General features: G+C 29.0%; 4 protein-coding genes across 5 annotated transcripts; 1 reads left to right on the top strand and 3 right to left on the bottom strand.

Moving 5' to 3' along the window:
* Positions 1–4346: 4346 nt before the first annotated feature.
* On the bottom strand, positions 4347–9194 carry LOC130891627 (uncharacterized). Its single transcript, XM_057796469.1, has 3 exons — positions 8999–9194; positions 7776–7983; positions 4347–6436 (listed from the first exon to the last, which is right to left on the bottom strand). The coding sequence occupies exons 1-3, from the start codon at positions 9167–9169 to the stop codon at positions 6138–6140; spliced, it is 678 nt and encodes a 225-aa protein (XP_057652452.1). The 5' UTR covers positions 9170–9194; the 3' UTR covers positions 4347–6137.
* A 3463-nt stretch (positions 9195–12657) lies between these two features.
* Positions 12658–14908, bottom strand: LOC130891222 (DNA-binding protein RFXANK-like). The gene is made up of 3 exons (XM_057795833.1): positions 13910–14908; positions 13706–13853; positions 12658–12893 (listed from the first exon to the last, which is right to left on the bottom strand). Exons 1-3 carry the CDS (start codon positions 14426–14428, stop codon positions 12796–12798), a joined length of 765 nt encoding a protein of 254 aa, XP_057651816.1. The 5' UTR covers positions 14429–14908; the 3' UTR covers positions 12658–12795.
* A 688-nt stretch (positions 14909–15596) lies between these two features.
* LOC130891797 (peroxisomal membrane protein 11A) lies at positions 15597–17720 on the top strand. Its single transcript, XM_057796763.1, has 3 exons — positions 15597–15952; positions 16008–16117; positions 16440–17720. Exons 1-3 carry the CDS (start codon positions 15897–15899, stop codon positions 16964–16966), a joined length of 693 nt encoding a protein of 230 aa, XP_057652746.1. The 5' UTR covers positions 15597–15896; the 3' UTR covers positions 16967–17720.
* LOC130891796 (gamma-aminobutyric acid receptor exp-1-like) lies at positions 17676–21817 on the bottom strand. Of its 2 annotated transcripts, none has more exons than XM_057796762.1 (5): positions 21726–21817; positions 20445–20605; positions 19789–20074; positions 19210–19344; positions 17676–18141 (listed from the first exon to the last, which is right to left on the bottom strand). In XM_057796762.1, exons 2-5 carry the CDS (start codon positions 20601–20603, stop codon positions 17711–17713), a joined length of 1011 nt encoding a protein of 336 aa, XP_057652745.1. In that variant the 5' UTR covers positions 20604–20605; positions 21726–21817; the 3' UTR covers positions 17676–17710. The 2 variants fall into 2 exon arrangements, with proteins under 2 accessions (XP_057652745.1, XP_057652744.1); XM_057796761.1 differs by lacking the exon at positions 21726–21817 and adding an exon at positions 21053–21118.
* Positions 21818–22075: the final 258 nt, after the last annotated feature.

Genomic DNA, 22075 nt, shown 5'->3' with positions numbered 1-22075 from the left:
GACATTCTTACAAAAAAAATTGAAAACTCAAAGAAGATTGTTGCAAAATATACAAGTGTTTTGATACTTTCCCTTCTTCCTAATCAGATCAGAATATCTTCTATCCTGTCTAACTTATTTTATTATAATATCCTTGCGAGATTCGATATCTAAAAGCATACAGTTACTTGAATTTTTTTATATTTTCTCCATCCTTCCAGAGATGATAACAATCAGAATCCACGTTCAAATTCAGGGCCCACAGAAATCGTAATCTCTCGAAATAATAGAGCAAATCAAGTTACATTATAAAAAAAATTTAATTAGAAAATAAATCATTCTATCAAATACCTACAATTTTAATCTTACTTAAAACACAAATTGATGAAAGAATTAATAACAGTTTTCGTATTTCTTGGCGAAAGTATCAGATAATTTTTGTATTAATGTACTTATGGTATGAGTCTTCATTATCGAAATTGATGTCTGAGATTCTTTTATCTGTTTTAAAATTCCATTCAAGTGTCTACAATCTTCCGCCAAATTATGTAACCCACGAAAATCGCGTTTACAATGAACAATTTTTCCACAGGCACTAGTGAGTTTTTCCAAAGATTCTATTAATTTATCATATTCTTCTTGTGTGTTGATTAATTGTACATTTTCGAAAGTTAATTCTTTCGTTCCCTCACGCAATTCAACTCTGATATTTTCAAGTTTCTTTTGTGTTTGATATCTACAATACATCTCTTGCAATTTTTTGATGTTTTCTTCACATGATTTAATCATTTTGACTATGTACTCTTTCATATTGAGCTGTTCCATATCACTTTTAATCTGTTTTAAATCATCTTCCCTTTTATTAAAATGTTCTTGCTGTAATAGTATTTGTCCTTTTAATATATCTTCTTGCTTTTTAATACGTTCTTGAGTTATTTGGTATTTCATCAAAGACTGCAAATAATCGTTATAGGTTAAATCACATTTTAATTCAATTATTTGTGATTTTGATCCTCCAGATGAAGTAGGTTTAAAAATTGGAGTTTCACTAGGCACGCTAAAGCCGCTCACTGTTTCATTCATAAAAGTTCTATTTACTGTTGAATTGAACCGTTTTTTATGAGACATTATAAGACAATTCTTACAATTTCAAAGTTTTGAAAGATAACGACAAACCTTAAAATTACTCTTTGACAGTACTTCTTCTTTTTTATCTTTAATTTATAGGCCAGTAAAATGATATGAATCCATGTAGAAAATCTGACATACTATACAGATTGTCTTGTAATCTGTCACTTGAGTCTTAATTTTCCATCAGCATTCAAATTATATACGTGATCGATGAAATAGCTTAGAAAAATGAGCACACAGATATATAAACAATTTTCATTGATTAGAAACAATTAATAAAATGAAAACATTCCATCAGTTTAAAAATGGTCTCAGTATTGTTACTTTATTAGTTTGATAAGTACTTTCCCAAAATCGACTGCTGTATTGGCGGGAACAAGAAATGGGACAAGGGGTATTTAAATCCAGTGGCATACCTTTGGACATAATATATTGATTTAGCCAGACATTAAATAGTAATGTAGCAGAATTACTGAAAGTAGGCAATAAAACAAATAATTTTCCTTGTTTATTTATGTTCAGTTTATGTTGAAAATATATCAGCTTAAAAAATAGGCCCGTTACCTATTCATTTCCAAACTTTCAAAGTTTTTATTTAATTTGATTATATTTTACAGTTACATCCTGCATTATCCACGTGAACTTCAAGTTCATAACAAAGAAAAGTCAACCTAAACATAAATAAGTAAAGATATTTTGAAAAAATTTTCTGGCTTCACAAAAATTTGAAATAGCTTTCCTTAGAATTTGAAAACATTATTTTCGCCAAATTTGAAACTAAAATCAAATAGAATTTACGTTAGTAATACGTTACACAAGACAGTCATACCAGTTTTTAGTACAAAAAATAAATTTCTAAATAAATAACATTGATTCATAGATAAACCGGTATTTTACAAATAATTTTCAAATTAGTCAGTACAGTGGCTCGCATCTATCTGTATTCTGTGTATTGGTTCTCAGTTTCTCGCTAGATACGGTGGAGGTTGGTTGTGTTGATTGATTTGTTGTTAAGGATGGGGTGAACCGATTCATAATAATTTTATTGAAAATATTTTGTGTTGTTAGTTGGATTAAAGGATTATCTTCAGGAAAAAGGTGAGTCTTTAAGCTTTTCATTTTTTATTAACGAAAATTACACGTTATAAATTCAATTAAAATTTTATTCCAAGACCTTTTAAATATATTCTAATTTAGAAGTAAGACTTGCGCTCTGATTAGCAGTTGTTTATATTCAATTTGCTTTGTAACTACACTTTGATTTCCTTTCCACTTATATTTTAAATTTCTCTATTTCCTTTTAGCACAACTCAATTCTTCCAGTTTTATTTGTTTTTATTTTAATATTTCTTTTTAATCAATCCATAAATTTTCTTCTTTTCTCTTTCTTCTCTCCCATTTTATATTTTCAATAATTGGTTTCTTATCAATTTTTTTTTCATAATATTTTATCTACAAGTGTCTTGTTTATGTTGCCACGTCTACCTTCTATGTCATCTCATTGTCTATGTCTTTTTTCTATGTCTATTTTCTTGTTCAAATTTCTATTCATGTTCTTGTTGTTTTCTTCTTTATTATTTAAGTTTTAATTACTTTGTTTTATAGTTTCCATTTCACAACAGTTCCATTACATTCCTCATATCTGATTTTTTGGCAATTCTTGAGTGTTATTTATTTTTATTTATCAATTCGTTCTTTTTCAATTTTTCTTTTTCTATATTAATAAATTTATTACCATATCTTAACATATTTTCTCATCTACTGTCTTGTTCAAGTTTTAATTCCTTTCTTCTATTATATCTATGATTTCATCAATTTTCTCACAAACAATTTGGTTCCCTTTTTTTCTATTTTATCGTTTTTTTTATAACTTGTCTCATGAATGTTCCTAATAATATCCATATTTGTTATTGCTATTTGATATTTCATTCTATACGTTTATATTTGAATATAATTTCTAATTGCCGGTTTAGTTATCATATGTTTATGATCTATTCGTCTACATTGAGCTATGTGCTAATTAGCTTTATTCCACGACAATTATTGCATTCTTTGTTATTCCCTTTTTTGTCCCCTTTATCTAACATTTAATTTAATGGTATAACATGAGTTCTTACTATGGGTACATTTGTTTTGTTAAGTGAATTTAAATAGATTAGTTTAAACTTTAAAATTATATTGGCGATTGAAGAACCCACACAAAGTTTTTTTCAGGACTCTAGTCAGTGATCAAAGAGAGATACCTGCCATATATGTAAGTATTTTGGATTTCTCAAATCTGTTTGAATAAGAGGTGGTTGTTCTTATTTTCGTACAGAAACTTAAATGGAATCATTTCTACTTGTATTTTACGGCTCAGGAAGAAGTGGTCGTTCTTTTTTTTTTTTAATAGTATTTCTCTCTCAAAAAAAGGTATTCGTTCTTTTTTTTCCGTACAGAAACACGAACGTCACCATTAAGTGTTATGGGTAACATAGCTCAACCGCGTCGTTCAGACTTGGTTTCAACCCGGGCAGTCGCACCTGAGCTCTTACTTCATACACGGTGGAGGACTGAGAGTGTTTTCTGTTTATTTTCAAACTCCGCAGAAGTGGTCGTTCTTTTTTTGTTGAAGATAAACATATACGGAATCATTTATAATAGTATTTCTCTTTCAAAATGAGGTGGTTGTTTTTTTATCGAACTGAAACTTATACTGTGAAAGACCGAGAGTGTTTCCCAATTGTTTGCAAAATTTTCTATTCATTTCTAGTCGAATTCTAATCCCTACGTATTATAAGAGTAAATTCATTGTTTAGTAACGAACAGGATTCTAGTAAATCGTGGTCTAGTAGATCGTGGAATAGGCCTACAGGGGAAACCACGTTAAAAAAAAACGCGCCGAGTATACTACCTCGTAGGTGGTGCGGAAAAGTATACATAAAAAAAATTTCTCTCATCACTCTTGTTCGTTGTATCCTGCAAACTTGAGCAAGGAGAAAATGTGAAGTATTTTTCAGGTAAACATATGATCTTCAATTTTGTGGGATACTTTGTTTGAAACCGTGCTGCTACGGAATTTCACTGATTTTTCACAAGAATTTTAATATTTCTGGAAGAATTTAAGTATATTCAACTTAATTTTAATGCAGTAGAAAGTATTTTTGGTTAGATTTCAAATATAATTCATGAAAATCTCAGTTAAAAGTTTTATAAGACTCAATCTTAAAGAATGGTGGGTGAATAAAAAATATGTATATTTTGAAAAAAGTTTATTCATAAATAACAACTTTAATTATTACTAATTGAGATTCGAATCGTTCTTACAATCAATATATGAATACATAATCTACTTTGTAATTTTGTTGTTAGATAAAAAAAACCTGATGGTGTACAGAAACTTTACAGGGAGAAATTGGAGTTGTAACCCAACGATTCTACTGTGGATGTTCAAGGCAATTGTAAGACCAAAAAAGACATAAGGGGGCAGTGGTTTGGGGTACTAGAACCAGTCTAAATACTAGCTTGCACATAGTACTGGAAAGTCTAGCAGAAATAACATCACTCAGAACGAATGAATGAATACTAATCAGTAGCAGTATAAATGGGATCGAAACACCAAACGACAAATGAACAGAAATATCATCAAATGATACATAGACTCTAAAGCAGCACACAAAACTGGAATAGGAGTGTACGGGCCCAGAACTAAACACTCTGAAAGCCTGGACAACACACCAAGTATTTTTCAAGTAAAAATTCATGCAATTAAAAAATATGTATCATAAAATCCAAACTAGTTTGGGAATGCCTAGTTGAATTCAACGAGCTAGGCAAGAAAAATTAAAGCTACCCTGTAATGAATAAGAAATAGCTGACAGATCAGCTAAAGCAGGGACAGACCAACTATCCATATGACCTGAACCCTCAGCTACAAAAGAATAGAGAAAGCATTGGAAAAAAGGTATATAGGAGTAAAACCAGCTACTGGGAAACCTACAGGGGATGAGGTAGGCAAAAACACTTCTGGACAGTTATAAGCAGAGAAGATATACTGAATGTATCAACCTAGGCAATAACAACCTACGAATACTAACAGTCTCGGGAGTCCTATCGGGGCACTGTCGCCACAATGAACATCTTAAGACTTGGCAGGTAATATGTGCAGTGTGCAGATTCTGTTGCGCAGAGGACATCACCTCATTCTCTCGAAGTGTGAAAAGTGAACAGAAGACGAAGATCTGCCATTCCACATTCTGAACTTTCTAGGAGGAGTATGATTAACAGATCAGTTGTAAACACTGGGTTCTTCAGTACTTGTAAGCACTTGAAAAGTATTAAAAAGAAATATTAAGCAAACAATTTTTAAGGGTCGTGTCCATCCCCCTCCAGCCTAAAAACTGTGCTCCCCAAAATAAATATGGTTCTGCATATTTTTGAAATTATAAGAATGAAAATGTCAAAGGTGATATGAATTCGAATTCGAAATATTAATGTGACTAAAAGTATTATTTATTCAAACCAACACGAGTCCGGCAAGTGATTTTCAATATTTTTTATTGCCAGGATAAAAAATTTTGTAGACCTGACCTGCTCTAACTACGTATTTCTTATAAAATAAAATTGTTTTTAGTATAAGGAATTCAAATGTAATAATTCATTAAATACTTGTACACTTGAGTTAATAGTCAATAACTTTCTCAATAGTATGTGGTTTCATTTGTATAGATTTCAAGTAGAATGATTCGTTGACTGTGTCTTATTGATTTAATTTTTATAAATCCATTGTTCGATTTCTAATTTTTTTTTAATTATGATAGGTCCTATGATAAAAATTATTCCTTATTATTGAATGAAAACGATTGTTACTGTTTACGTTTCAAAAAAGTTTTTACAGGCAGTTTAATAAAAACTAGTAAAACATGTATAGATATGGTGATTTCTACGAAGTTTTTTAATCAATATTTTTTGTTTTCTCTATCGAATTTTATATATTAATAGTAGTATTTTTGAAAATTTGAGTTTTTTATCAAACCACAATATTTTGCTTAAGTAAACATACTTTTTAAATTATTGAAAAGAGACACTATAGCACCTAATGAACTCCATATTGTAATGATGGAGATCAAGGTCTTTGTTACTAATAATTCATTATGTGTAACTCTAAAATGAGAATAATTAAGACCTAAAATTAGAGAACCTACTCCGATGGCGAAACATGCAAGTCCTAAACATAAATGTATGGTTTTTAAAGTTACTGGTCGTATTATTATCCTCAATTTTGAGGAATAGAGGGTAATAATTCCTGTTAACGCAAGACAAAAACACAGAACCCACGATATGAAACCTAAAACAATAATTATAATACACAAACAGAACTAATTGCATACTATACTCGATGTTCAGAGACTCGATGCAAAAAAATTCAGTGACATAAACAAAATTTGGTAATTGTATCGTTTAACCCTTACAGTTCCGATAACCTTGAAAATTTAGTATGTTGTACGGTTTTTTACGCTGATCAAAATAAAGGATTTCTACTATTAACACTATGAAATAATTTCGAAATTCAATATTACGAAAAATGTATTCCGCCGTTCTTTAAATGAGAAAACAACTACTTTCCTGGCTAATGTCTCGACAAATATTGAATTACAACTCCTCTGAAGAGCGTGATGATGTAATTCGACCTTTTTGTCGATATTAACATCCCCTGGTTTAATTAACACTGGTTTCTAATTTTTTGTTCCCCATAAAAAACTGTATAACATACTAAATTTTCAAGGTCATCGGAGCTGTGGGGGTTAAGCGATACAACTACCCAAAATCTTCTAGTACGACCCCTCGTTTCTGAGTTTTAGGCCTTTGAAGTTTCGAAATCATAACTTATTTGGGTACATTTTCTAATTTATACATTCGAACATTATGAATTTTTGATGGATGAATACATATATCGATATAGTGTATATTTGACGGAATAAATAATTCTACACTACTATCTGAAGAACAGGGGCGGTTCATGCTCAATGGTTAACAATCCGTAACTTCTATAGTGACAACCTGTATAATCTAAAAATAGCAAAAATGAATTTTTGAATTGATTTTTCAACAAAAATTTTTAACTCGATTAAAATTTATGATAATTTTCTTCAGAATGTTTCTTTATGGCGACCAGTTTACTTTTCATGTACAACGATCTAAAAATCTACATATTTCTTAAACCATACATTTCATCGAGTTAAAAAAGAGCAACTTCTTATTAAGAAATCTTTAGATTGTACATGTTGTCTCTGTAAAAGTAGTAGATAGTAGTGTAGAATTATTTATTCCGTCAAACACACTATATCCATATACGTAATCATCCATCAAAAATTCATATTAATCGAATGTATAAATTAGAAAATATACCCAAATAAGTATAAGTTCTGATTTCGCAACTTTAAATGCCTATAATTCAAAAACGAAGGGGCGTATGAGAAATTTTTTCAAGTCACAGCATTATTTTCACATCATCTACTCACTTCCGAAATTTTCGCATAAAATCTCGAAACACCCTGTAGAGTACTATCTATACCAGACGTTAATCCAATTAATTACTATGAACTTATTATATTAAAAGGTATTTGAGCAAAATACACCATTCAAAAACTGATTTTAGTCATACAATAATAATTGTCACTTCGTACCTAATTTACCGTGATTACTTTTGAAGTGTACGGGGTGGATACTTTTATTTTTGTAGTGAACTTCAACTCCAATACCAATAGAAACGCAGATGAGACTAATGGTTAGTAGTGCTCCATGCACCCAACCTTTCAAACTTCTTTTAACTTGTAAACTCCAAGTGTTTGATTCGTTAAATAAAATGAAACCTTCAGCCATCAATGGAATGTACTGAAATAACAAAAATTCTTTTTTTTTTAATAAACAAAAAATTATTTTGGAACTCTTTAAAGAGTCAGAACTAATTTGAAATCATTTGCTCAAAAATATACTAATCGAAAGAAGAAAACCATTTGATCATTTTTCAAGTCTTTTCGCCAACATTCCATCATCTCAATGAATGAATATGTTTGTGCACTTTTCTCAAAGTTTTATTTGTTTTTGAGATCGAAGACGAGTGTTTATTCTTTGAGTGACTAATTTCCATTTTTTAATAGCTTATATTACTTATAATCTGTGTTTAAAATTACTAAATTATCCCCATAGACAAATTCCAGTATCTTGACATGTTTTTACATGCTTTATCTGCATATGTAACGATTCGATTTTTACCGACTTGAAAGTAGATTTGAAAATTTGTATACTTGATGATTTTGACTATGATAATCAACGTATCAAAAAGTATAAAGAGTTTTACTAGTTGCATACTAAACATTATGAAATGACAAATTTTAATTAAAAAGTATGAATAATAACCGTAGGTATGTAACCAGTATAACGTAGAGCGTATTGAAATGATTGATACACGCGAGATCATATATGCAACTAACATAACAATCTAGAGTATTGTTAGTTGCATACTAACCAGGATAAGAACACACAATAGTAAATTTTCAAGTAAAAAAATTTGTAGTTATACAATTACAATATAATTTAGTAAGAAATTATATTTTCACGGATTTCTGATCTATGACAATCAATTGAACTAAAAAATAATTTCAGTATCAAAAGTGTGGGTGTTTTATGTCAATTAATGTATTATTAAAAGTCGAGTCTCTAGGAAAACATAGATGTAAAAGAAATACTTGTTGAATTGAATGCGGCGTGAATAATAGTGGCTATAAAAATTGATTTGCACTAAGTGTGACATAACACTATGTATAATAAAATACGGTATTGTTTCCATTTTCTAAGAACCTAGTATGTAGTTGGTGGTGTTTTGATTATTATTTAAAAAAATACTTACTGCAAAAGTTGTAACAAAAAAATGAATAAACGCTCTACTTGAAACATCATAGTTCTTGACAAAAACGTAAGCTATAAAAGCTACTGTAACTGTCACTACTTGATGAAAAATTGTATTTGCTAACCAGAAAAATCTTTGGCTAACTTTTACTTTTTCTTTTTCATCAGTCATGATTAATGATAAAATGTTACTAGAAGTTTGTAAATATATATAAACGTTCTTACCTTATATACAAAAAATTATAATATCAAACAATCGAATGATTGTTTGATATATATCTTTATCTAGGATCATTTTAATATTTTATAGTACTCAAACATGGATTATGTCATTTTCGATGACCAATGAATAGTGATATAGTTTAGCGTAGGATTTATTCTCTGAAACTTTTTAAAAGTTTTCTATTTATATCCAAAATTAAATATAACCTTAAAAGACTTGGAACTTTCCCTTTCTCTTGAAAACAAAAGTAAAAAAAAAACTTAAACAAACGATCGGTACTGAACATACTACTTGAACTACTATTACAGTAACACTCACAATTACACTGTTTGACGTGCGTTTCGATAACCAACTTATCGTCTTCAGAGACTGAAGGTAAACTACAGTTTACAGTAAACTATAGTTTAGACTGACAGACAGCCAGCGTGATTGTGACTGTTGGTGTAGTGATAGTATAAACAGTGTGTTCAGTATAAATATCACCAACGATTCCAAAAATTCCAACCTAAACCATTAGTATTTGATGGATGAGTATTAGATTAGTCACGAATTAGTTTTTCCATTGTTTCAAGTTTTTTTATCTTTCGTTTATATTTGGAACTAACTCTTCTCAGTTCAAATGCGACGTTTTTCTTGTTGACATAATTTTAATTATGTGGAATTATAGGAAACTATGATCGGAAAGTAACCCCTAATATCACGCCAATTGGCATTCTAGTCATAGTCATATGATGGGGATTCTTTCTATCCTAGTATATCAGAGGGCGAATACGATCAGCTGATAGATTCGTTTGTTTTTGTTTTTTCAAACTTCAAAGTTACTACAAGTTGCTGAAGTTTGCGGTTTTTGTATTTTTTGGCTACACGACATCAAATTTCGTCGGTACAAAAATTTATGGAGTATCATACCTAAATATTTCCAACCAGACTGAAACCGTTTTCGTTAATATTCTACAAGCGAATCAACAACAACATAAAATAAGTATAATTATTAGAAAAAAATAGGAATTGTGTGTTGTTTTGTGGCTTACTATATTTATTTACCATATTTTAAATTAATTTTATATCCAATGTTTCGCCAAGTCTTTTTTTTTGGAAACCAAGTATCTAATACCTGTTGGTATTTCAATTAGTGTTTTTGCATATAGCAACGGCAATATGATCTCATAATAGAAACTACAATATTTTAAACGAAATAAATAACAGTAAGGTCAACTCTATAATAGTCGCTGACTACAAAAATTATCGTAAGCACAAAAACCTTAACGGCCAATGGTCATGCGCGAGGCGTATCAACCCTCGTATTATAAAGTTTGTTTTTATTATAAATTCGCGAAACAACATAACCAACATTGCATAATACGACTTACTTTAAGATATGTAAGAGTGCAATTTTGACGTATTAGTCATTCTTTGAAAAATTAGAATTAGTAGTTATCAAAATTGGCGAAATTTTTAATCATTACTTTTTGGTTAAATCTCCTTCAAGTTATCAGTCAATTCGATGTGAAGTATTCAAATAAATGTGGAATCGAAACTAATAGAAATGAATTCATTACGTAAAACTCTGCCTAGAATTAGGAGGTCGCCACATCATTAGTAATATGAAAAGTATCTGAAAACTTTGTTATCATATATATTTAGTATTGAATTTCTCTGTGATATATTATTTAGTAATTAAAATATTTTTTAATAAATGAACATTATTTAGTTCTACCTCTCGATTTTATTTGATTGTAGATATAATTATCAGTTACGTGAGGATGTATACGTATCGTGAACAATTCGACAATGAAGTACCCACTTACGTTCACGGTTGAAAAAAAGACCACTGAAAATTTTTGAGATGTATCGTGTCCGTATATATTTTATTTATATTTAATTACTTAACACTCCAGAACAGAAAATTTTTTGAAATATTGCAGGTTTTCTTCTTTTATATGGTTTTTAGTAGGGTAAAAATAATAACTTTCTAGTGATACAAAAAGTTGATAATCGATTTATGAATAAATCAGTGCAGTGTCATGCATCAAAGTGAACTTTAAGTTACATAACAATTAAGTTTAGTTTTGATATTATATAGTTATATTTCATTTTTAATATAATTTATATTCAGTTAGTTTTGGAATTATGTTATCTGAAATTAAATATTATACAGTTGTTTTTATCCACTATACACCCCTTGACAGCAATATTATTATTTCTATTAATACAAATAAAAAAAAGAAAGATCATTCTGGGATCATTACAGCTACAAGCCAATGTGACCCCAGAAAAAAACAATACGGACAGAAAACACACACACGTTGTCAATCTCTAAACCAAATTTTGTTATATATATATATATATATATATATATATATATATATATATATATATATATATATATATATATATATATATATATATATATATATATATATATATATATATATATATATATATATATATATATATATATATATATCAGGTGCGAAAAGTTGATGATGATTTTTATTTGTAGCGGCCTGCCTTTGGATCTTAATCCCTCAAGTGGCCCCTGTTCTAGATAAGTCTGTGTACCCCTATCCTAAGGTATCTTTGTTTTTTGTTATTTTATGCAGAATACAAAGTTGCATTATTTATTTTTCTATTTTGAAAATGTTCCAAGCCTTTTTTCCTTTTATTTAAAGATTATTATCACACTATGATATAATAAGGTTACTAATCAAATATATTGTTACGAACTCGTCCGGTTAGAATGGAATTATAAAATTTGGCGAAGTCGAGCCACGTTCGATAAACTTTTTTTTAAACCGCAGAATAGAAGTTTATTTTCATGTTTTTATCGTTATCGGTTTGTTTACATTGTTTTTTTAACTAATTTCTAGGAAGGTCTTTTTATTTATTTATTTTTGTATGTTTACTTCTTAGAATTCTGGAACTTCCATTTCGGCTTTATATCGAGTTTGTTTAGCGTAGTTAGTAAGCTTATAATAAATAGTAAAGTGAACGGAACAAACTAGAAAAGTAACCAAAGAATTTAAATAAATAAATTAGTTAAGTGTAGTGTAAGTGTTGAAATAAATTAAATAAGTAGGAGACAGTGTTTATAAACTTACCCCATCGATAGAAACACTATAAATAAATAGGAAAAACATTACAGTGTATTTTATTTTCTTCAAGTACTATTACCTACTTTCTCAACAATTGGTAATTACAGAAGAAAATGTGCCTAACAGAGTGAAATCAGTACAGTGATTTCACAATAAAAAATGTTTATTATAAACAGAATACTTCACCATAATTCCTAAAGAAACTAAGCATTAGATAATAAGTTGGATGGTCCACAAAATAAGTAAACTTGAAATAAGTTAAAAATATTTAGAAGAAATAATGATTTTGATCATTCTAATAATCATCATCATGGAAAGGGATTCATTCAATTGAAAAACAACTTTTAATTAAAAAAAATCATTTATTAAAAATATATGAGTATTTCATATTACTTTCTATTTCGCAGTAATATAGTTTTTTTTTCAAATCTATTTCAAACAAAATTCAGGTCCCAATTTTTACTGATAAAGTCACAGTTCTCAACCTTTTTCTTCTGCAACAGTTCCTACACTTTTTTTCGACGAAGTTGCGCCTGATTCTACTTGTAAAATTAAAAAATTTTCTATCACAGTTTGAGCTGCAAAAAACCGAAATTGTCACTTATATTAAATCTACTTTTCAAGTTACTAAAACAAATAAAAAATAATGAGTCAAGTCATACATAACCTTCAATATTATGTGAAAATTTCAGTAAAAAGCCTTGTTTTAAATCATCTATAAATTTTCAATAATTAACTATTTTTGTAACACAATTTTGAAAAATATTCATCTATAACCAAGGAATCTTTAATAACATATTGTGAGTGTATGTTCATCACAATAATTCAGAGGATGTCAATGGTTTGTCAAGAAGAAGAAACTATCGCATTGAATTAATATGGAAAATTGAAAGTGTTATCTATAACTTTTGTATGGAGTGTCTCCAGTCGAAAATGTTTACACTATTCAACTCTACTAATCAAACTGAGTTCTCAAATGAATGCATTCAACATGGCCAACAAAGTTCTGCTTTTAACCCATTACCTGTATTATAATCTCTACCCACCCCTTCAAATAAAATAATATAGAACTGAATAGCTTTTCTGTTAATTTTACCATTCCTGAGATGTTCAAAAAGTAAATTCCTTTTTGAAATAAAACAACCAGTACATATACATCAAAGAAATTTATTACAGTAAAGTCTAGGTTTCTCACACTCAACAATAATAAATTCTTACTAAAAAAATGGTATATCATAGTTATGTTATGAAAAAAATTTTTTTTTAAATCTTAATGTTAAAATTTTATATTTTTTCAATATAATTTCAAAATACATGAAAAGTGTAAAAGAAATTAAAAAATCAGTATTAAATATGAAAAATTAGAAGAAATAATCCATTTATTACTCACCCAATGTACTGTTATTTGCTACTGCTATAGAATGAGCACTATCTTCATTTAAATTAATTAGAGAAATGTTTATCCCATTTAAAATAAGTTCTTGGCAAGTATGTGGATGATTACCTTTTGCAGCATACATTAAAGCAGAATTACACATCTATAAATAAGAAAATTTTAAAATTATTCATGGATAATAAATACACTTATAAGTACATGGTCCACGTGATTTACATCAGCTCCATGACTAATTAAAAATGCTACAATATCATGATGACCGCCAGATGCAGCTAAAATTAATGGGGATTCTTCTTCTGATCCTAATATATTAACTTGTGCTCCATGTTTTACTAAAAGTTGTACAGTATGTAATTGACCATAGAAGCTAGCCCAATGAAGAGCAGTTAAATTGTTGCTATCTTTAACATCCACATCACCTTCTTTAAGTATATCTTGTTCACATAATTCACCTTGACCAGCTTTCATATGAAAATCTACTTCTGTTTCTTCTGATAGAACATTTTCTGCAAGTGTATTACCACGTTGCAGGTTTGTCAATACTGTGTTACCTGTATAAACTTTATATGGCAAAAATGCACTTTTTCTGCTAGTGTCCTGTAAACCCGGAGACCATTTTTTAGGACTTTCACTAGCGGATAAGGTGGCATTTTCTGTCATAACAGGAAAAATGGGCTTGATATCTTGCTCTTCGGTAGACATATCTTCCTTTTCCATATTTGAAATGTTAAAATAAAATTAACATAAAATATACTACACTTGTAATTCACTTATACAAGTTAAAAATAGTCGCCTTTAGCTTCAATTTTATCTTATCTATATTATGAAAAACTGTACCACTAATTATCAGCTAACATTTCAATGGAAATGAATTGTCAATGCTCCGTATTTTTTGTCGGAATGTTAGTAACTCTTTATTAAAAAGCGTTTATTAATTTCATGATATACTTAAAGAAATCTTTCGAAAACTCATCTTTTATCAGGTCAGGTAGTTTCAAACCAGTTTGTCAAAACAAAAAACGAAATTCTTTCTAGTTTTTATTTCTATCACTTTTTATCTTTTTTATCTATCTTTTTTAGGTCTCTATATTTATTATATACACTAGGTATAAAGACTGTATAATCAGAGTGAAATAAAATTCAATTTACAAATTTTATGCTAGAATATAGAATAATATTGGAAGTTTAGGTAGCTGTCAATTTCTTCTTCTTTTTAAAGATTGAGGAATTGTATACCAATGATTCTTCAGCTATCTTGCAAAAATATGATTACTTTTACTACTACTACTAGTTTCATTTATGCTCCAATATCAAGCAAAAATCAATTATGAAGAATATATTTGAGGAATAATTTCATTAGATTTTCAATGACCTATCAGATCAGATCATATATCAGTTGATCCTAATCTAAAACGAGATTATCAGAGTTTCCGAATGTGGTACTTCGTTTTTAGTGAAGCTTTCAAATTTAAATCTCTTCTCACAAAAAACTTTTATTTTTATTTCTTCAGCTTCGTGCGTTAATTAATAATCATAATTCTTTCATGTTTATAGACATTAATTTAAAGTAGTTTAATGATATTTATTGATCAGATATCAGCTATTTATCAACCTAGCAATAGCACTGCTTATAAAAATTTATCAAAAATAACCAAGAATCGAGTTTAATGATTTTGAAGGTTCTAAAAAACAAAAAGAAACTTAGCCACTCGTGGTCTAACCGCCTTTACACCCATTAATCTTGAATATAATCAAAAACCTTAGATGAATCATATTCACAAACCACTGTGCCTAATGGAGTGACCTGATCACTTAGTTCAGCTCTAAAATGACTGTGAATGGGATCCTGATTTCTTTCCGAATATTGATCGGTTTAATGCAATCATTGTCCGAATATTCCTAAAAGGTTATCTAACTTGTCAAAATGAATTGTCTAAAATCGCTTTGTATATTATATTTACCGTCAGTTTTTATATATTCAGAGTAAATTACATTTTAAAGTAAAATATTGTACAATATTTTATTATCTACATATGTCATTGACTAATATCAGTTAGCCAAACTGATGTAATAACACAAAGATTAAAGTACACAAACAAGGACATTTAACTCATTGGCAAACGTTTGTAGTAATGACTTAATATTTAATATATTATCTCTTGTATCTAGTGCATACTTTAATGCAATGGATCAGTTAATAAAATTAAACAATCAAACGGCCGGTAGAGATAAAATTGCAAGGTAAACATCTCTTATAATTATTCCCCTCTGCTCTAACATGAAATTGAATTTCTAGAATCTTGCAATATCTCAGTAGATTTATCTGGCATAATCTGCAGAAAAATCGTAAAAATGGTGTAGTTGGACTAAAGAATTTGGAGTTTCAATTAAGCACTTTTAGAAAATGTAAGAATGTTAATAATTTTAAGCTCAGTTTTATACATTGCTTGTAATAAATAACTTAACCATTTATAACAATTTATTGTTTTGAAAAAAATGTATTTTATGAAAATAATTTTCATTACCCAATTTAAGTAAGTAAAAAGTTTTAGTCAAATTCAGAATTTTCATGAAAATGTCCTATTTATAATGATTCTTTTTAAATTGAAGCTGAATATAAATGATTAAAAAATTCACTGCTTAGCAATTAATTGGCATTTGTATTATACTCAACAACTTAGAAAAATTTATTTCTGATAGTATAAATGAAACATTTTTTAATTTTTAGTGCTTAGGTTTGGCAGATTTGCTGAGAGTATTTATGCAACGCTACCACTATTTCATGAAGAAGAAGCAACCATTCGCTACTCACTTATTCTGAGCAAGATAACCAATGCATTATTTCTTTTAGCAGATCATATTTTGTGGTTGGGAAGAGCAGATCTATGCACAGTAGATACGGAAAGATGGTCCAACTTATCAAATAGATATTGGTTGTATTCTATCACAATGAATTTAGTGAGAGATTTTTATGAAATTTCTAAACTTCTGAAAAGTAATAAGGATCATATCTTACCAAAAAAATTCAATTCTAATGACACATTAAAAATTTTGTTGAGAACTTTTTCCATTCTTAGTAATAATCAAAGTATTGTGATTGATACTGTTAAAAATAGTTGTGATTTCTTCATTCCTTTAACTTCCTTGGGCCATGTCAAATTATCTCCAGGAACTATTGGATTGTTGGGTGTTATTTCTTCTGTTGCAGGGTTGATTGTATTACTTCAACCAACAAAGAAGATGGTGCCTTCTTAAGTTTTTTTCATTGAATGAACTTTGTTTTTACCAAAGATTTTATTATAAATATTGTTGGTGTAAGATAGGTGGGGTGTTTTTATAAAAAGGAATAATAATTCAAATATTTAATATTTTTTTCGTGTTTTGTACATAATTACTTGTTAGTATATATATTCATTAACACTTTACCGCCCCGTGTATTATTTTGGAATTTTCAATGAAACGACGTCACTTTATAGTTAATGGCAGGCGTTATGTTGATAAAACCACATCAGTCATTTTTATTCACCTGATAAGGAATCAGTAGTAGCTGATTCCGACACTTAATGAGAATCTTTCCGGGAAGATATTTTTTTTGTAATATGTATAGAGGTGTCCCCTGAAAGTAAATCCAAGTGAGCGTCAACGGGGGCGCCAGCGTCAACCACCCTTTTGAAAAGCACGTTTTATTGAATAACAACGTACGACAAAAATAATGAGGGTCATTTTTATAGATAATAATTTTTGCCATCTTTTTTATTTGAAACTTTTTTTTGTATAATGCATATCTGACAGCTAGATGTCGCATGCAACCCGTGTGACTCTTGACAGAATGTCTGCTCGGAAAGATTCACATTAAAGTAGAGTTAATATACCTGCCGGGGCCTCGTGCACCCCATGGATTAGAATGGTCATTGGAGAGTAGAAAATGAAACACATTAAGAGTTTAGTAACTGTAGTTTTTTCTGTACATCATTTTTAAATATTTTTATAATTCTAAGATTATGAGTAACTATAATTTATCAGTATAATAATGAAATAAAATATAGGATAACTGATTTTAGATAATAATGCTACGGAATTTTCATTTATGTATCTTTTCACAGTTAATTGATTTTTCAAAAATGTATCGTTTTGTATTTCCGCTGATATTAATGATTGTATAAGAATTAATATTGATATTGAAGTTGATATTCCCACTGAAATGTCTAAATGCTTAAAATATGAGACTGGATATATCCGACAGGTCGATAAGTGATAAAAATAAAAATGAACAATCACCGATAATAGGTTGAAATAGAATTTTTTTGATTTTATCCATAAAGAGAAATAGTTCAGGGCCACTATTATTGCGCAGGGTAAACCAATGGATATAAAGTAATGCTTTGGATTCCTTTTTATAGCAAACTCGACCAAACCGGAACTGAAATTGCCTAAAATAAATAACCACCATATTTAATACGATAAAAGTATATATAACTTTGTTCAGACATGTCACATCGAAATATTAAGAAATCAAGTATTTGCGTAGATTTATAAGCCGTCCCTGTCTAATAGAATTGTCACTTCGAAATATTATTACGAAATCAAATATTTGCGTAGGTTTTTAGGCCGTCCCTGGTTAAAAGAACTGTCACTTCGAAATATTATTACGAAATCAAGTATTTACGTAGATTTTTAAGCTGACCCTGTCTAATAGAAGTGTTACTTTGAAATATTATTAAGAAATCAAGTATTTGCATAGGTCTTTAAGCCGTCCCTGTTTAATAGAACTGTCACTTCGAAATATTACGAAATCAAGTATTTGCGTAGGTTTTTAGGCCGTCCCTGCTTAATAGAACTGTCACTTCGAAATATTATTACGAAATCAAGTATTTGCGTAGGTTTTTAAGCCGTCCCTGTTTAATAGAACTGTCACTTTGAAATATTATTACGAAATCAAATATTTGCATAGGTCTTTAAGCCGTCCCTGTTTAATAGAACTGTCACTTCGAAATATTACGAAATCAAGTATTTGCATAGGTTTTTAGGCCGTCCCTGTTTAATAGAACTGTCACTTCGAAATATTATTACGAAATCAAATATTTGCGTAGGTTTTTAAGCCGTCCCTGTTTAATAGAACTGTCACTTTGAAATATTATTACGAAATCAAATATTTGCATAGGTCTTTAAGCCGTCCCTGTTTAATAGAACTGTCACTTCGAAATATTACGAAATCAAGTATTTGCATAGGTTTTTAGGCCGTCCCTGTTTAATACAACGTTCAAATTTTGGCAAAGCTGCGAGTTTTTTCCGTAATAAACAATTAAACTTCACTGTATAAATAAGAATTGGAAGTTAACTTAACAATGTAAATAGATCTTTAGCACTGCTCAAATTTAAAAATTGAATTTCAGAGTCTACATTTTGCAGAACTTACCTAAAGGTTATTTTTTTGATGATATGAAACAATTAGAAACTCGCTGAACTTAGTATAGTTAAAGGATATTATGTCTACTTACCCGTAGGTCTAATATCTAACACGACATTTACAGAAACATTTTCTAAATAAAATTCATTAGATTTGATTTCATTTAGAATCACAACTGGCTCAATTTTTTTCCATTTGATAACAACTTCTTCTTCTTTAAAACGATCTACAACATTTATTTTGCCCCTATTTTCTATTTTGAATTGAAACGTTCATTAAACAGTTTATACTACAAAAATTGTGGTAACTATAATTGGGTGGTAACACTGATAAATAAACTAGATGAACAGTAGACAACCGGAGCGTGACGTCACGGCCGTCATATTAGCTGCTTTCCATTTACATTCAAGTGCACTGAGATACTCAGTTATTTGAGTATTTTATTGAAAATTTCGATTCATATTTGGACCACCTTCATACATTTAGTATAAAATTTCTGAATGCCTCATTTTGTAAATCAAAAAGTCTAAATATTACGAAAATTAGGGGCGTTAGACTTTTTTTATAATGTTTTTGGAATGTGTACACCTCGCTTGTTAAGAAAACACTATTTTTACATAAAGGATAAAAACAATGTGAATCAGTTATATATAATTCGGTCGTTACTTACATGAACCAAGTTTAATTTCACATATTTGTGTATCGAACGGAAAATTATGTAAATTTGTAGTGCACTGATTTCGTATTTTCATTTTTTTACTTAGAACAACATCTCCGTCTCCGTATCCCCTCCAAAATATTGTATTTTCTAAATTCTCGTTTGATTGTTCTCCACACAAGTTTGTTATTTTCGGATCCCATATTTTTCCTGAAACGGCCCTGTTTCTTGTTTCATCGTTAGGTCCTAGTCGGGGATCCAACCAATTTTCGTTCACAAGCATGTATACATTAAGTACCTGTGAATACCCAAAGCCTTACAAGAACAAATTTTGAGAAAAATCGGAATTATCTTGTAAAAAAGTGATTGAAACTATTTCATAAATTCAAAAATCAGTATCTTTGATATTAACTTTAATTTAAGTCGATTTACATCAAAGGCTTGGTCAGGGTCCGATCCCTCATGTCAAAGTCATTTTACGGTAATTTTTCCTGGTACTGTATATTTAAGACGTACCTGTACTTGGTATATACTGTTTTTTATGCCCTACTTTGTATATTTTATATTAATGAAACTAATTAGTATATATAAATACCACCGCAGTAGAATTAACAAGTATTTTTTAAAATCCACTGTATATATTAGTACCGATACTTGCAAAATCTTACCAGATGATGGTCTTCGATAACTATTTGTTCAACAGTCAATGAAAGTGTTACGATTGTAGTAAGAACTTCTTGTAGAACGGGCCTATTCATTTCAGGTAAGTTTAAAGATACTGCTGACCCCATCAGCATGAGGCAATCTAGGAATGTTCGATTCTTCATGCCTAAGAAGGATAAAAAGTGTATGTATTAAATAATTGAAGAGTTTTAATGAAAAATTATTTCATCGATAATTAGTTTTTGAGTATGTATGGTATATATTTAATGATACGAGAGGCTTCTCTATATTAGTGGGACAATTGATATATTTTATAACCGATTTCGAGACAATCAGGCAACTTAGAAATACAAATAATTATGATTACTCTTATTTTGTACAACAAAGACTGAAGGTTATTGAGAAAAACGCAAGTTCAGGAGAAAATTACCATTTTGTGAATAGACTTGTTGCACTTTTATATTTTACAATAGAAAAAATTGATAAGTGTGTTAAATAACGATTTGATGGGAACTAAATGAGAGATCGTGAGTAACTACCGTACATAGATTTTTTGAATTATATTTTAAAACTTATTTATTATTTAATCATAGAAATTTTGAATCATTTATACCATAGAGAAGAGAAAAATATAAAGGTTTCACTTAAATGAAGCTAAGCTATCAACACTAGCTGTCACTTATAACGCTTTTTTAGGTTATCTTTAAATAAATTTTGTGTTAAATATTAGATTGTGCTTTTATGGATATTTTGCTGTTTTTATTCATTCAATTGGAATACAATATTTCTATTCATATGTAAAAGCTTTGATTATTGGTTTTCGGAGCCAAAACAAATTACCAATTCAAGTAACAAAATTTGGATAATAATATCTCAGACTTTCTTCTCCAATTTATTTTGTATGTTTTAACATACCATGAAAAACAATCTAAATATTTATAATTCTCATTGACGGTTTGCCTCTATTAAGTTGATTTTTCTATGACCTATTTTTTTATGACACATGAATTTTTGCACATAAAATTCACTACACACTGTATAATTATTATGAGTGAAATACAATATAATAATTAAAACATTTTTCGTTTGCTTTTGAAGAATAGAAATATGCAAATAGAAATTACTTCCCTTCAGACTACTGTGGCTTTTATATTAATCTTATCAAATTTTGTGTTAAAGCTACATGTTTATATGGGAATCATTTTAATGTGATTTTTAATTTTGTGATGATACATTCTCATAGTAAAAAGCCTCTAGAATTATATTGGGAATATTGTGTATCTTACCTTTATTTTATCAATTTATTTTTTGTAATAATTCTGTTTTTATTTGTAAAATGAACGCACTAGCGAAGTGTTGAAATATTCTGATTGCAGTGATTATTATTACACCAACAATTTCTGTTATTAATATTTATTCAGGCCTATTAAATCCTGACATATGGTTAAGTAATTAGTATCAGTGGGATTTGGTTAATAATGCCTTAAAATTAGTAACGCAGCTGTTTATTGAAAGAAAATCAATTAATAGATACTTTAATTATATTAATTTATAATATGATAAAATATTAATTTTCAAATCAGGTTATATTAACGTTGCTGAACTTCTTCGTTATTTCAAGTATAATAAAAAATAT

The sequence above is a fragment of the Diorhabda carinulata genome, chromosome 3, assembly GCF_026250575.1.
Source record: "Diorhabda carinulata isolate Delta chromosome 3, icDioCari1.1, whole genome shotgun sequence".
NCBI lineage: Eukaryota > Metazoa > Arthropoda > Insecta > Coleoptera > Chrysomelidae > Diorhabda > Diorhabda carinulata.
This window is presented reverse-complemented; position numbering and strand designations above follow the sequence as displayed.